This window comes from Aethalodelphis obliquidens, unplaced genomic scaffold (assembly GCF_003676395.1).
Source record: "Aethalodelphis obliquidens isolate GAN/ISIS:26980383/991018 unplaced genomic scaffold, ASM367639v1 scaffold10, whole genome shotgun sequence".
In the NCBI taxonomy this organism is placed as follows: Eukaryota; Metazoa; Chordata; class Mammalia; order Artiodactyla; family Delphinidae; genus Aethalodelphis; species Aethalodelphis obliquidens.
In genome coordinates this window covers 31,281,041-31,297,957 of record NW_020837954.1, presented here as the reverse complement: position 1 = coordinate 31,297,957, position 16,917 = coordinate 31,281,041, and the positions used below count along the sequence as shown (strand labels likewise).

The window sequence follows — 16,917 nt, the reverse complement described above, 5'->3', positions numbered from 1 at the left end:
ATTCCCTTCCTCCAGGGTCTCTATAACCTGCAACACAGAACGTGCACTAGACATACTGATCACTGACACCCACCCACAGTTTCTGCTGCCCTGCTTGTAGCTTGACTCCCCAACCCTCCCAAATCAGCAGTAGTTTAATGGGTCATCAATAACTGATTGAAGCGAAACAATCTGAATCTTCTGGTAAATAACTCATGAAAAGTTCTTGTTTGGACCAAAAGTATGGATGATTTGCTTACAACAGAATTCATAAATATGAAGATTAGCAAAGTCCCAACTTCTCCAAGGTTGTTTACCTGAGAAGTGTAGTAGCATAAGTTGAATGACTCTAAAGGTGGAGTGAGTGGAAATTTGTAAGGCCCACTAAATGCAGAATCATCTGCTGCATCAATGCTACTAGAAGTCAGAATGGCAGAGTCGAGAGATGTCACACAAGGATGAACCAGAATATCCTGAAGTGGAGATCCATTGGTGGGGAGACTCAAGCTGATGGTAACATTTGGCATACTTCCTTCTAAATCACACTGCAACACAAACAAACAGATATTACCAAGATCTTTGAAGCATACATCTTTTGAATGAGGCCTTTCTTAATTTATCTGAGTCACTTTCCACAACTTAATTCACTTTTCTCTCAAGGTATTATTCTCATTGCTTTCTGTGTTCTGGTTAATGATTCTATCATGCTCTCAGACACCCAAGCCAGAGACCAGGAGAGCCTTCCTAGAGCCCTCTGCTTACATTTAAAACCCTTAAAAAGCAACTTTTCTTCATTCCTGTTACACTGGTACAGGCCCTTACAATTTCTGTCATAGCCCTCTAAGTGTATCTAGACTCACTTTCCCCTAATCAATCCATCCTTCATCAATGCTAGAGCTATCTTGAGCTATCTTAATAAAACATAATTCTAATTATATTGTATCCATGTCAAAACCTCTCAATAGTTCCCCCTCAGTTTTGTATTACTTTTAAAGCCTTTTGCTGTTTGGTTCCCATCTACCTCTTTAATCATTTTCTACCCTGCAAGTAATGCTGGAGACACATTGGGGACTGTCAGAGGATCAGAGACTTATTCTCCCAGCTCCTCTTATCCGTGAGTAAGCCCTCATTCCTATACTAAACACCTTTACTCCCATAAATCTGTAGTGGCTCTTTTTCTCACCCAGCCAGATTGATATACCTTACTTGGGTGTGTGCTGGGGGCCGGGGGCGGGGGGCGGTGGGCGGTCAGGCTCTTCCTTTATAACTCAAACTTGACATTTACCTCTATTAAAGCACCCAATTACAACTGTCCAATTGAGGCATATAAGGCTTACTGATAACTTTTGTTTGGCTAGACTTGTACAATATTTTAAGAGTTGGTGGAACTCAGTAGGTATAATGCTTAGCTCCAAGTGCAAGCAGCTAGTTCCACTATCATATACATAGTCTGCATTATGCATTAACTGCCCGCTCTCTAGAGGTGAGATCAAATGTCTGTGCCCCTGTTTGTTTCCTTCTTTAAGCTTTAAGTTTTTGAAAGCAAGAATTATTATATTTTTCTTTGTATCTCTAGTGCCCAGTACATTGCTAAGTATAAGAGATACTCCAGGGACTTCCCTTGTGGTGAAGTGGTTAAGAATCCGCCTGCCAATGCAGGGGACATGAGTTCGAGCCCTGGTCTGGGAAGGTCCCACATGCCGCGGAGCAACTAAGCCCGTGTGGCACAACTACTGAGCCTGCACTCTAGAGCTCGTGAGACACAACTACTGAAGCCCACAAGCCATGACTACTGAAGCCCGCGTGCCACAACTACTGAAGCCTGCACGCCTAGAGCTCATGCTCCACAACAACAGAAGCCACCGTGAGGAGAAGCCCACGCACCGCAACGAAGAGTAGGTCCCGCCCTCTGCAACAAGAGAAAGCCCATGTGCAGCAACAAAGACCCAACGCAGCCAGAGATACTCCAATAATGTTTGCTGAATGGATATCTTTTTATAATTATGAACCGTACCTTTGGTTCGCAATTTTAATAGGAAATGTTTTATATTTTTATCTACCACTTGACATATGTGTGAATTCATGAATATATCTGCTGTATAATGCAAGCATTTAGAGAGCAGGCAGGCATTATGAACAGTACCATGTATAATTAGTGACTTATAAAGGTCTTTCAGTGATAGTTAGAATAACGTCAATCCCATTTGATAATAAAAATGCCAAATAACTACTATGAAACTTAAGAACATTTTAGTATTTTCAACTTTAAATCATCTGCTACTTCACTCTCTATATGTAGATAGCAAGAATTTAAGAAAAAAGTTTTATTTTTTGGCAGATATTTATGGAGATAATATATGAACAAATATTAGTAGCAAATAGTATCAACATTTTAAAATATTCGGTTTATACTTATTATCCTCTAACACTCTAACATAATTAAAGGAATCAGAGAAACAGCAACCATTATGGAAATAACCAAGAAATTATCTGCTGTCTAGGCATCTGAAATACCAGAGCACTAGCCATTCACTACGGGATGAGGACATCCATTCTAGAAGAAATCTGTATACTACCTTTTAAACCAATCTGGCATATGTAGATCTGGACTTTTAATTAGGAATTATACAAACAGAAGCAACCTAGGTCCTTATCTAATTTTAAAAATGAGAAAAGAGGGCTTCCCTGGTGGCGCAGTGGTTGAGAGTCCGCCTGCTGATGCAGGGGACAGGGGTTCGTGCCCCGGTCTGGGAAGATCCCACATGCCATGGAGTGGCTAGGCCCATGAGCCATGGCCGCTGAGCCTGCGCGTCCGGAGCCTGTGCTCCGCAACGGGAGAGGCCACAACAGTGAGAGGCCCGCGTACCGCAAAAAAAAAAAAAAAAAAAAAAGAGAAAAGATTGAAAAAATTGTGTAAGTCTTCCAAAGAGACAGAGAAATTAGTGGTGGAATGAGGATTAGAACTTCAGTCCACTGGCTTTTGGTTCACCAGGTTTCCTACTAGGATTGAGATAAAATGAAGATAATTATTTCCATTTACAATAGGCTTCATAATAAAACTCCTTTAAATACTTTAAAAATGGTTTGGCTAACAGTTATACTATTTACATACAACCCTAAAGAAACATTTAGTTCATGAGTTTCAGTATACCCTCACTATTTTTATTTTTAGAAAAAAGTTTTTTAAAGATGAAAGTTTCCCATAATGATCATTTGTATTAGACCAAGAATAGGAGCCAATCTAAAATTCCCAGAAGCAATAAACTAGGGTCAGCCTATCAATGAGCTGAGATATTTAAATAGCATAATATTAATTAGTATTAAATTATATATAACATATTCCCTGTTCATTACTACAGAATGAAAAACAGAGACAGTGAATTTTCCTACTTGTATTTTACAGAACTTACAAGAAACGTAGATTCAACTGCTTTAAGAGGTATGAATGACATAATCTGTAAACACCTTAATTTTGGAGACATTTATGATAATTATTTCTATTAAAATTAATAACTGGAATGTATTTTTTTCTTTTTTCGGTACGCAGGGCTCTCACTGTTGTGGCCTCTCCCGTTGCGGAGCACAGGCTCTGGATGCGCAGGCTCAGCGGCCATGGCTCACGGGCCCAGCCGCTCCGCGGCATGTGGGATCTTCCCAGACCGGGGCATGAACCCGTGTCCCCTGCATCGGCAGGCGGACTCTCAACCACTGTGTCACCAAGGAAGCCCTGGAATGTATTTTTGATCGTAATAGAAGTGAGTTTAAAACAGGCACATAAATTTTTAGGTCACTTTAAGGTTAAAAAGGAAAAAAAAAGACCCAATTTGTCTGCCAGGACTCTTCTCATTCTCTGTTCTTGAAATCTACTTTTATCTATTGGATTTGCACTTAACTACTCAACATTGATATGATATATAAAAAGTTTATATTAATAAGTGCAGAAAATAAAGGAAGATAACAGAAAAACAGACACCTGAGAATATTAATATGTACTTGTAGACATTCTCTTGGAGGGGCTCTATTTTTGATCATTATTGAATGTGGCACTGATCACTGCTAACTGTATTGTTATTTTCATTGCTTTTTCCTATTACCTAACCTTAAACCACAGAACCCTATATTAACCTAGTGACTTGTTTAAATAAAACGTGAGCCCTTGAAAATGGCTTCAGATATTAAGTCAGAGATTTGTCAATTTCACCCCCTCTAGGAAAAATGGAAAGTAGGTATGGTGACTTTAAAATATTTTCACAAATTCTCTGACCCTACTCTTTTCAAAAGATGGAGCCTCATCCCACTCCCCTTGAACGTGGACCAGACAAAGTGACCTGCTTCTGATGAACAGAAAGTGGCAGAAGTGATACTATGTGACCTTTCAGCCTAGGTAATAAAAAGAATAGCTTTCACTTGTGCCTCATGTGGCTGGCTGTCTGTATGATCATTTGATCAAAGGGAAGGCAGTCACCAAGTTGTGAGAATATTCTTAAGCAGCCTGTTGAGAAGTCCACATGGAAAGAAACTGAGGTCTCCTACCAATAATCAGCACCAACTTGCCAGCCATGTGACTGAGTCACCTTGCAAGTAGAACTTCCAGCTCCAGTCATACCTTCAGGTGACTATAGCCCCAGCTGAACTCTTGACTGTGACAGACTTCCACACTAGAAGTTCCCAGCTAAGTTGCTCTTGAAGTCCTGACCTACAGAAACTACGAGTATAATAAATGTTTATTGGTTGTGGTAACAGGTCAATTCATTACACAGCAATGCAGTCGACCCTTGAACAATGCGAGGGTTAGGGGCACTGACCCTCTGTTCAGTCAAAATCCATGTATAAACTTTACAGTCAGCACTCTGTGTCCGAGGTTCCGCATCTGTGGATTTAGCCAACTGTAGATTCAGCCAACTGCAGGTACTATAGTACCGAATGCAGTATATATTTAGTGAAAAAAAGCCACGTAGAAGTAGACCCACGCAGTTCAAATCTGTATTGTTCAAGGGTCAAATGCATATAGCCAGTATAATTAGTAAGAAATGCAAAAAGATAACATTATAAAATTTCACGTGAACATAACATTTAATGACTGTTTATAAGAATCAAGAATGTCACATTCTGATGTAAAATAAGGTCGGCAAATTTTACTTTTCTCCATAAACGTTAAATGCTATGATAAAACAAGTACCAGAGAAAATCTCACCTTGCAAGTGACAACTCCAATGACTTGCCATGTATCTGCTATATCCTGTTTATCATATTGCATGGATTTTACCTTTTCAGTGATAGAAATAGAAACCTGTGGTTTTCCTTTGTATGTTCCAGCTTTCCAGGTCGGCTGTTTTTGTGGATGAGTAACAGAAGCAAAATTAATACTATCCAATGAATTCTGTAAGTTGGCATCTAACAAAGTGCCAAAGGGACAAGCCTGTAGAAGCAAGTCAGGCAACTGGCTCAATTTTGTATTTAGCTCACTGTCATTTTTTTGACCTGAGTAAAGAAAACCCTGTACCCCAAAAAGAAGTTCAAAGCCTTGTGAAATTCCACTAATGCTAATTAATGGTGGACGAGGGGATAAAGTTTGTTCAACCAGTGGAACACAAGCGTATATCATGCCATTCTTCATGAAAGCAACAACTGGCCAGAGTTCTTCACCTCCTATCGGGAGTGCATAAATGGATGTTTTATTGATGTGTGAACAGCTATCACGACTCTCCGAAAAGTCCTTATCATCACGCAATAATCTCAGTTCGAAAAGCAGTGCTTTAAGGAAGGGACCATCTTCAGGAACAGGCACATAACTTGCTCCATTGAAGACTTTGGCTCTTTTTTCAACAGTTGGATACCGTCTGTATTAATGGAAACAAAACCATAATTAATTCCTGCAAGTAAAATAAAACTGCAAGTTCAAAACCTAAAAACAAACACAAAACATAAGGCAAACACTAATAACAACAAAACACACAATAACAAACAAATACACACACCAACAAACAAAAACCACAACCAAAAAAATATTATATTACATGTTGAATTCTTACTAAAACAACTACCTGTTGTGTACTTGATATATCTCAAATGATAAAGTATCATTATCTATTATCTAAAAAAATTCAATTTAGTTGATTTTTTAAATAGGTAGAGTAGAGTACCTGGTTCTAATTCAAAATCCTAGTCTTTGGCCGCTCAGATTCGCACTTAAGCAAGGCGTGTATACCTGTATACATTTTAGGCATCTATAAGGACTTTTTTTTCTTTCTTATCTTTTTAAAAAAATTTACTTTTTATTTCCTCCTTTCCTTTGTTTTTTAATCACAAGGAACATCTTTCTCCCCACTCAATCCTACCTCCAGGAGTAACCACTGCCAAGGGTTTACTGTTTCATCCTTCTAGAGGGTTTTCAATGCTTTTAAAGCATAAACATAAACACACTGCCATTTTAAAAAAACAGAATAATACATTTTGCAGTGAAACTTACTTTTTACACTTTCCAAGTTAGGTCACGTAAAGCTACAGCTGCACAGTATTCCATTGGGTTAAGGACCTGAAATCTATCTGGACCCCCCATTGGTAGAAACATCACTTCTTTTGTTGTTACAGATAAGGCTGCAAAGAAGATTTTCTTGTCTTGTCTTTCCTTTCCCCTTCCTCCCTCTCCCCCCACCCCCACTTTATAATTGAGGTATAATTTAGATATAACATTATATCATTAGGTTGGTCAAAAAGTTCATTTGTTTTTTTCCATAAGATGGCTCTAGTAGTGCTTAGTTGTCTTTAACTTCAGTGTTCATTTAAAAAAAAATCAAAATTGGAGAATTTCTGTGTGGCCATTTTAATATTGAAAAAGAAAGAAAAAGCAACATTTTTAGCATATTATGCTTTATTATTTCAAGAAAGGTAAAAACACAATTAAAACGCAAAAAACAAGATTTGTGCAGTGTATGGAGAAGGTGCTGTGACTGATAGAATGTGTCAAAAATGGTTTGCAAAGTTTCATGCTAGAGATTTCCTGCTGGACGATGCTCCACCATTGGGTAGACCAGTTGAAGTGGATAGCAATCAAATCGAGACATTAACTGAGAATAGTCAATGTTATAGCACACTGGAGACAGCCGACATACTCAAAATATCCAAATCAAGTGTTGAAAATCATTTGTACCAGCTTGGTAATGTTAATCGCTTTGGTATTTGGGTTCCACGTAATTTAAGCGAAAAAAACCTTCTTGACTGTATTTCCGCATGCGATTCTCTACTGAAACATATCAAAAACGTTCTGTATTTGAAACAAATTGTGATGGGTGATGAAAAGTTGATACTGTACAATAGTTTTGGAATGGAAGAGATCGTGGGGCAACTGAAATGAACCACCACCAACCACACCAAAGGCCGGTCTTCATACAAAGAAGGTGATGTTATATATAGTGGGATTGGAAGGGAGTCCTCTATTATGAGCTCCTTCTGGAAAACCAAACAATTAATTCCAACAAGTACTGTTCCCAATTAGACCAACTGAAAGCAGCACTCCACAAAAAGCATCCAGAATTAGTCAACAGAAAACTAATCTTCCATCAGGATAACGCAAGACCGCGTGTTTCTTTGATGACCAGGCAAAAACTGTTATAGCTTGGCTGGGAAGTTCCGATTCATCCGCTGTATTCACCAGACATTTCCAGGATTTCCATTTATTTCCGTCTTTACAAAATTCTCTTAATGGAAAAAATTTAAATTCCCTGGAAGACTGTAAAAGGCTCCTGGAACAGTTCTTTGCTCAAAAAGATAAAAAGTTTTGGGAAGATGGAATTATGAAGCTGCTTGAAAAATGGCAGAAGGTAGTGCAACAAAACAGTGAATACCTTGTTCAATAAAGTTCTTGGTGAAAATGAAAAATGTGTCTTTTATTTTTACTTAAAAACCTAAGGAACTTTTTGGCCAACCCAATAGTTTCAGGTATGTAACATAATGATTTGATATTTGTATACATTGCAAAATGATCACCACAGTACGTCTAGTTAACATCTATCACCTTACATAGTTACAAAATTTTTTGTGTGTGTGATGAAAACTTTTCAGACTTCCTGTTGGGGCTTCCTTGGTGGTGCAGTGGTTAAGAACCTGCCTGCTAATACAGGGGACACAGATTTGAGCCCTGGTCTGGGAAGATCCCACATGCCGCAGAGCAACTAAGCCCGTGTGCCAGAACTACTGAGCCTGCGCTCTAGAGCCCGTGAGCCAGAACTACTGAGCCTACGCACCACAACTACTGAAGCCCGCGCGCTTACAGCCCATGCTCCACAACAAGGGAAGCCACCACAACGAGAAGCCCGTGCACCGCTATGAAGAGTAGCCGCAATGAAGTGCGCGCAGCAACGAAGACCCAACACAGCCAAAAATAAATAAATTAAATAAATTAAAAAAATGACTTCCTGTCTTAGCAACTTCCAAATATGCAATACAGTATAATTCAACTATAGTCACCATGCTGTATATTACATCCCTATGACTTATTTATTTTATAACTGAAAGAGTATACCTTTTGACCCTCTTCATAAATTTCTCCCACCCCACCACAGGACTTTTTTTTCTGATTCCATCTTAGTAGAGTATGATGGAAAAAAGTGGTTCAGTTTAATCCTCCACATTGTGGATTCACTAGTATCCTGAGTACACTTGGTACCCTGAGTCTTCTTGCCAACCCCTACAAAAACATGCAAGAGCATCTTAGTAATAGTGGTTTATCTCTATGGCCCTGGAAGATACTATGAGGTAACAAAAAGAATAAAATGAATAATCTTTTATGGTTTGCATGCTCTATCCTGAACAGTAAGTTACTAATTCATCCTTTTTTTGGGGAAACAGAAATTTACAAAAATGTTAGATCACATCTTCTTAATTAAAAAAGTACTTTCCCAATTCCTTATCTCTCCACTCCAAAGTCCACAACAAAGTCATTTATTTGCTATTAACTTCTGTGTAAATTGCCTAACTTTCCTAAGTCTGTCTTCTTATTTGTAAAATAAGGGAGTGGCTAAAGAACATATAAGCAATTCTCATCAAGAATCAAGAACAGACCTAGCCAAATAATGTTTTCCTACTAATTCACTAATACTACTAATAAAATATTGGTGTTTACTAATAATTCTAAAAAAGAAAAATAAGAATGTATTCAAAGTTATCCATGTATTAGTGAACCTCACTCATTTACATTCTGATGCATTTTCTTGATTGAGGAAAGGGAAGAATTAGCTAGCCCTCCAGTAATGGCCTAGCAGGTGAATGCCACTTCTTTCTCTTCGTCTTTGGATAAGGATAGTTAAAAACTCTGGACTGAACTCTAGTCCAGACTATTATCCTCTAGAGGATAATTCAAGTTCTCTTAAGTGTAAGAATTTCATGATTGAAATTGTAAAAATAAGTTTGTCTGGGATCTTATTATAGAATGTCTCAATATATGTTCAATAAATACTTTGCCGGATGACTCAACCTGTCATTTCAGAGTTATTCTAGGCCTTTTCTAAAACAGGACTTGAACTTTAAATGGCCCTGCAACTATAGGGAACAATACCAACCTAAGCTAGACTTAAGCTGGTACTGTTACTATCTATCCAGACAGCAAATCTCTAAACCAGAATCTAAATCAAGTTCTGTTGTGGGGAAAAAGTAGCTAGATAGAGGAAAGATCATTTGCATTCTTAAATCTTAAGTGATGGCCATCATCCTTTGGCAAATATGTGGATAAAAGGCCAGTGCATATCTGTTTAGCTCTAACTCTGGCCCCAGGAGGTCAGAAAACAGAAAAAAAAAATAAAACCTAACTAATTCGTTCAATGATACAGGATTAAATAAGTGGCAGATGAATTATCTGAACCCAAGTTGCTGCCTTCATAGAGATGTTGAAAAGTCCACCCAAACAAAAAGACTTTTTCTTTTGAAATATTCTGAGCACAGTGGGAAAGAACTCTGAAAACAAGCACAACTTCTTCAAGAAACTTATTATTGTACACAGTACAAAAATCTTACCTCTACGTAATATTAAAATAAGTTACAAAGCCACAGATATAAATACACTATGGTACTGGCAAAGAACAAAGTAATAGAACTGAGACAGACCAATGTTTATATGGGAGACATAATAAACTACTATCAACAGGCCCAGAAATCAATGAAGAAAATACATACTGTTTGGAAGATGATGTCAGGAAAACTGCCCCACAGCATAGAGAAAAACAAAATGAGAATACTACTTAACACCACATCCAGAGATGGACTACAGACGGATTAAAGGCCTAAATATAATAGAGAAAATTATAAAGTCAAGAGGAAATAATGTAGTAAGATATCTTCGGGAAATAAAGGTAGGAAAAGACTTCAACAAATTCCCCCAAAGGGCTAACTACTTTGACTGCAACAAAACTAGGGATTTCTGTTTAACCGAGGGTAATGAAAAGTTAATTGATAATGACAATAAGTTAAGATAAAATATCTATAATAGCTAAAAATGACATAGGACTAATATCAAGATTACGCAATGAACTCCCACAAGTTAACAAGAAAAAAACAGCAACTCTTGCAGAAAAAAACAGACAATGGATATATACAGGCAATTCACATAAGAGGAAACCCAAAGGCCATTGCTACACAGAGAAATGCAAATGAAAGTAAGGTATTCTTTACACCAGTACTGGCAAAAAGTGGAGTAAGTGTTAGGAAAGAATAGATACTGCTGATGAGAGTGTAGACTGGTCAAAGTATTCTGAGGAGCTAATTATTTGGTAATATTTAGTCAAAATCATTATAGATATGCCCCCATGTAACTGTCTGAGGTTATCTACTGCAGCACCGTTTTGATAGCTGAGTCGGGGGCAATCTGGGAGATCATCACCAGGGGAAGGGGAGATGTAAAATGTGACAGATGTAAACCATGGAGTACTACAGAGCAAGTAGATTCAATGGCCTAGATTTGCACTATCCAGTATAGTAGCTGCTAGCCATACATGGCTATTTAAACTTAAAATGAAACACAATTAAAAACTGAGTTCCTCAGTTACAATAACCACATTTCAAAAACTCAACAACTACATGTGGCCAGTAGCTGCAATATTAGACAGTATAGATTTAGAACATCTCCCATTTCCATCACTGAAGAAAATTCTACTGGACAGTGTTGCCCTAGATGAACACAAAGTAACCTGGATGTTTCCTAAAAATAGTGCTGAGAAATCTGACAAGCGTAAGAAAAGGGAATGACATCTGTAGCGCACTTAATTGTATAATTTGAAAAATATATACACAAACACACAAACAAAAGGATAAAGATACCAAAGGGAATATATAAGTAAAGCAGGAGTACCTAGGATGGATGGACCAATAAGGCTGATGAACCATATTGAAGATTATTAATCTCCTGAGGTACAACAAGAAGAACAACAAATGTAAGCCAGGTATCCCAGAGAAAATGGTAAACTCCAAGGCTCGATGCCTTCAGTAACAAAAATTGTTAAGGTAGGAAAGAGGGAATTTTTCATATCCACATTGCCTACCACTTTTCCTTAAAATTACACTCATCTTTGTCAGCCTCAATCTGGATTCAGAACTAGCTACTTCACTACAGAGCTTTTCTCAGGGAAGAACGAATGTTTGCAAGAAAGAACTGTCCACCACTGAGAACAAAAGGTGAAACAGATCACTCAATTGCCACCCATATTTTACAGTGAGTTACTGTATATTCTCTTCACAGAGCTACTTTGATAAAACGTGGCAAATTCTAAAAGTGGAACCAGATCAGCTCACACCATTTTAAAAAAGTGAATTCAGTTTAATTTTTTGTACTTTTGCAATTTTCTTCAACAATTAGGAACTTTAAAGTAAACTATCTGAGAATTTCTGGGAATGAAAAATAATTATAAGCTGAAAGTAACAGCCTGATACTGCTCAGCAAGAACTTTCCATAAATATGAGTTAAAATGTCCTTGAATGATTTTTATTAAAGTAGAAAAATGTGAAACATGTTTATTGCTCAGGAAGTTTCCTTTCCTTTCGTCATCTCTACATCAATCTTACGTAGGTGGAGTTACGATACAGTAACATTAATATGAGAAAATACATAATACTTAAAATGTGCCAGGCATCAACTCATTTAATTCTCACAACACTATGAGGTAGTATTATTACAATCTCCACTTAACAGATGAAACAAATGTTAAGTAACCTGTCCAGGTGTCGGACCAGGGATACACAGCATCACAAAACTACGCTACACCATCCATCTGTCCGATCCATCACGCCTGAGGATTTAGATTTGCGTTTACCTGGAGAATCTGACGGTGCCACAAAGTGGACTTCCCGGTTCGTGGCTTATGAGCCACACTGCCCGCTGGGCCATGATAAGCCACTAAGGCATCAGCTCTTCGCTAAGGTGGCCACCGAAGAAGAGCGCAGACCAGCTTTCTCAGGCGTTTTCTTTTACCAGAAGCCCCGAGGCTCACGCAACTAGAGCCACATTCTGCCCCACCACAGACAGGTCGGGCTCAGCAGAGAAGCTAACTCCTTCAGGTGAAGTCACTAAAACCTCTGAGTCCGCGCTGGACAACACACGCCACAAAAAGTTCTGTGAATCCGCCCTTAAAACCTCCGGAAATCTATTTATCCCCACCAACCCTGCTACTTTCTTCCTTTCGAGTCCACTTCCGGGACGGTAGCCCGCAAGGATCATGATGCCTCACTCGCCCGCGCGGGGAGCCTCTTCGCGGTTCGCCTGCTGCTCTCCCCCTTGCCGGCCCCTCCCAACAGCCACCCGGGCGCGCGCAGCTCCACTTCCGGCGTACGAGGCGGTGACAATGGGAGCGGCGCGGGCGGCGCCGGGAGGCAGCTGACAGGCGTCTGCGGCTTCGCTTCATGGCCGCTTTCCCGCCCCGCCTGGGCTCTGCGGGGAGCGGGGCGGCCCGCGGCGGCCGGGAGCCGGAGCTGGCGAGCCGAGCAGAGACCTGTGCGCGGCGCCGCTGAGGCGCAGCATGTGAAGAAGAGACGGCATCCAGTACGAGGCGAGCCTCTCAGCCGGCCGGGATGGCCACGACGGCCGAGCTGTTCGAGGTGGGTCTCCGCAGCTCTTCAGGGAGTGGCGGGCCCGGGGTGCGAGCAGCGAGGTGGGCGGGCAGAGGAGCGGGCGTTCGCGGCTGCGGGAGCAGCCCTGGGGAAGGAAGGTGAGAAGGGGAAGGGGGTCGGGTGGTAGCTCCCTTGTCGGCGCGGGCGGAGCGTGAAAGGGGGGAGGGGTGGCTTGGGGACCGGGAGGTGGGCAGGGGAGCAATCCCGGAGTCCCAGCGGAGGAGCATTGGTTTTGTCCGCACGGCTGGAAGGGAGCCTCGGGGTTTGGGCGTTGGAAGATGAACTCGGGATGAGAGTGGGAAGGGCTGACTTGGGGCGCGGAAAGAGGAGCCTGATCCAGGTCTGGCGAGCCCCGTCTTGTCGCCTGGATCCCCGCGTGATATTCTAGGGCCCCCCCCCCCCCGCCTTGAGATTGGGACGACTAGGCGCTTTTGGTGGTTGAGTAATGACTACGTTAGCCAGTGTTGGAAGCGGCGCTCACTTGCCTACGAGTTTACCCTTCCATTTGAAAAGGCTGTAGTATTTTTTACGACGATAAAGGCCTACTAAGCCCTTTCCGACTGAAGGAAGTCAAAACTAAAATTAACATTTGTGTTCGGGTCTTGAGGAATTGAAGTGTATTATAACCCCCCTCAGCTCGGTGCTTTGTGACGACCTAGAGGGGTGGGATAGGGAGGGTGGGAGGGAGACGCAAGAGGGAGGGGATATGGGGATGTAGGTATATGTATAGCTGATTCACTTTATTATACAACAGCAACTAACACACTGTTGTAAAGCAATTACACTCCAATAAAGATGTAAAAAAAAAAAGAATCCTTAACGCGTGAGACAGTGAGATTCTAATGTGTTTCTTGGACCGTTTTCAGTCTCTAAAACTTAAAATTCAGTTTAGGGGAATCCTGTGTGAGAAGCTGTGATGCTTGAGATAATAGAATAGGAAAATTTTAATTAGACCACCTAACAACGTGTAGGGGATCTTCTTTTGTGACAGAAATGAAAACTGAGATGTGAAGGAAGGGGAAGGAAGAACCTTTTTGATGTGTGCTTGTGTTTCATATTGAATAATAAAAGTGTAAGAAATAATTAAGAAGACTGCAGTTGACAATAGATAATTTCTCCATAAGTGAAAATTGGATCCTTTTTTCTGCGTGAGATTCAGCAGGTTTTGTTTGGTTTTTTTTGGCTTAAAATTTGAATGCCACAGTTTCTATATCAACTGGGAACTTTTCATTTGTTAGCTAACTATATTTTGGGTTTCTATCAGCTTTTGGATAGATAATGCATTTATTGAGGAATAGTATATGGCATTTTTATAATAAGTTGTAATAAGATAGTAATTTATGAGTGAAGGAATATAATTGTAAGAAAGAATTGGGAAATATTAATTACATTTCCTCAGATTTAAGTGTAGGGGTATATTTTACATTAATTTCTCTAACTCCAAAATTGTGCCATCTGTTTATTGATTGACACAGGAGCAGGGAGACATTCTTGTTGCTACAAGCTTTTACTGTGTGTTCCTGAGCAAGATACTAAGTAATTCTGTAGTTCCTTGTTTTATTTTCACATTTTTGTAAAGGTAGAAAACAGTTTATGAACTTGAAGCCTTTAATATAATGAAATATGGGACAAGCCAGCTACTAATAGAAAACTGTTATTTTGTCATACAGTTCAGAAGGCATTAACCTTTGGGCTTATGGATCCTGCTTGACATTCCCAGTTGTCTTTTTTTTCTTTGAATGTTTGATCCCATGAGTCCACATATACTTCCTTGAAAATATATTTGATTTCTGTTCCCCCTGCCCCCACCATGGGGGAAGGAGAGGAGGTAGAGAAATATCTGTAGTATATTTAGCTTTCTAGGGTCTTGCCATTTAGTAAAGTAGTTAAACTAAATTAGGCTTTAAGTTAACTCAGTGACTCCAGTTATAATAGCAGGTAATATTCAGTTACCAGTGATGATAGAGACAGACTAGACCTGTGTCCACAGTGTTTATAGAACGACCTTGAACATGCTTATGGATCTTAACTCATGTGACTTTCTCTTTCCTGACCATATGTAGTATGTTGTTTCATCAAAATTAAAAGCGTATTACCTTAGGGACTTCCCTGGTGGTGCAGTGGTTGAGAATCTGCCTGCCAATGCAGGGGACACGGGTTCAAGCCCTGGTCCGGGAAGATCCCACATGCTGTGGAGCAACTAAGCCCGTGCGCCACAACTACTGAGCCTGCGCGTCTGGAGCCTGTGCTCCGCAACAAGAGAAGCCACCGCAGTGAGAAGCCCTTGCACTGCAACGAAGAGTAGCCCCCGCTCGCCGCAGCTAGAGAAAGCCCGCGTGCAGCAACGAAGACCCAAGGCAGCCAAAAATAAATAAAATTTTTTTAAAAGCATATTACTTTAATAGTTACAATTAAAGGTAAATAGTCGTGATTAAGAAGTGTATTTATCTTTTCATCCCTACAGTGGATTCTACTCTTGAATAAGTTTTCATCCCTAAGTGAAAAGTTGGTCTCTTTGCTTTAGAGGGAGAAGGAAAAAAGAAAACAAAAACCAAACTTCGTTTGTCACCGCCATTTCCTGTTGCTTTTGCCTTAGGACCTAGGTTGTAGGAAAGTCAGGAGTGCTTTTTCTCTTGCTTCCCTTTCTTAGTCACAGCTGGAGAACTGTGGAAAACAGAGGTCAGGATGTAGTCAAGGATATTTAGTTTTTACATCCTGGCTTTAATGCACCAATAAACTGAGTTGTGTTTTAATTTCTTCACATTGAAAAACAAGTTAAATCAATACAAAATTATGTTTTGAATCCATGAAATTTCATAAGTGTTAATCCTATTTCTTTTAAAATCTTACTGGTCCTGTGAGACTTCCTTTTTAACATAAACACCTTCATACAACAAAATCAAACTACCGGATATTTCCTCAATTGACAGAAATCGTTTAAAAGTTCTGTCTGCAGTGTTTCTAAATGATCACCTCAGGTTGGACATTGTAAACAGGAATTCCTATGTGGTTTGGATTATGTCCTCTTTATAAAAAGTGGCGGGGATAGGGATAGTAAATTTTTTCTTTGTTGTCATAAGTATTCCTCTCTTTTCACTGCACTACTGAGAACATTGTACTCCCTTCTCACTTGCTATTTTTCTCTCCTGTCATTCTTCTGGAGACAATGACTATTCTTCTGCTTGGGCAAGCTACCTTTATGGGAAAGTTCTTTGTTAAGTAGGATCCGTTACCCATTCATTCAACAAATATTTGTTGAGTACCTACTAAGTTAATGAGGCTGCATGTCTCAAAGGGTGTGCTGTATACATATTAATCCTATGAGATGTGCTGCAAAAAACCCAAATGGTTCAGAGCCCAAGGAAGTTTGGGGTATGGGCATGCTTTGTTTCATTAGAGATTTACAATATACCTTAGTATGTTAAATATTCTAAGAAGTTCATTTCCCAAACTTCTTTGACCATGAGCCTGTTTTACTTTCTACTGTTAGTTTTGTGAATTCTATGGAACATACTTTGGAAAATGTTGAGTTATATATAGAACTCGCCCTTACTGTTAAATAAGGGAAGAGAAGATAGATATATAACTATATATATATGTATAAAGCAGACAAGACGATAAAAGTCCAGATATAAAGGGAGGTAACTGTAGACCCCAGAGACAAGGGAAGAGTTCATTTTAGCTGAAATATATAGCATGCATGAAGAAGAATAGTGCTATGTAAGGTAATCGGGGTTTAATTGTAGAGGTCCTAAATGCCAGGATTAGAAATTTGATTTTTTTTTCTTGTAAACGTAGATGCCTTGATAATAGTGTTTGAGGTCATGTAATTTGACTGTGGTGACAATG

The 16,917-nt window shown here is 39.7% G+C and overlaps 2 protein-coding genes across 4 annotated transcripts in view; one reads left to right on the top strand and one right to left on the bottom strand.

Annotated features, from left to right (window-relative positions):
* AP5M1 (adaptor related protein complex 5 subunit mu 1) overlaps positions 1-12,789 on the bottom strand; it is a 43,460-nt gene extending 30,671 nt beyond the window's left edge. For all 3 annotated transcript variants that reach the window (XM_027111357.1, XM_027111358.1, XM_027111359.1), the window contains exons 1-3: positions 12,276-12,789; positions 5,174-5,819; positions 297-524 (exon numbers count right to left, since the gene is read on the bottom strand). In XM_027111357.1, coding sequence (XP_026967158.1) covers positions 297-524; positions 5,174-5,819; positions 12,276-12,349 — 948 coding nt within the window. In that variant the 5' untranslated portion in view covers positions 12,350-12,789. The remainder of the gene's footprint in view (positions 1-296; positions 525-5,173; positions 5,820-12,275) is intronic.
* The window catches only part of EXOC5 (exocyst complex component 5), a 47,353-nt gene continuing 43,211 nt past the window's right edge, over positions 12,776-16,917 (top strand). Inside the window, exon 1 of the mRNA XM_027111355.1 lies at positions 12,776-13,056. Coding sequence (XP_026967156.1) covers positions 13,030-13,056 — 27 coding nt within the window. The 5' untranslated portion in view covers positions 12,776-13,029. The remainder of the gene's footprint in view (positions 13,057-16,917) is intronic.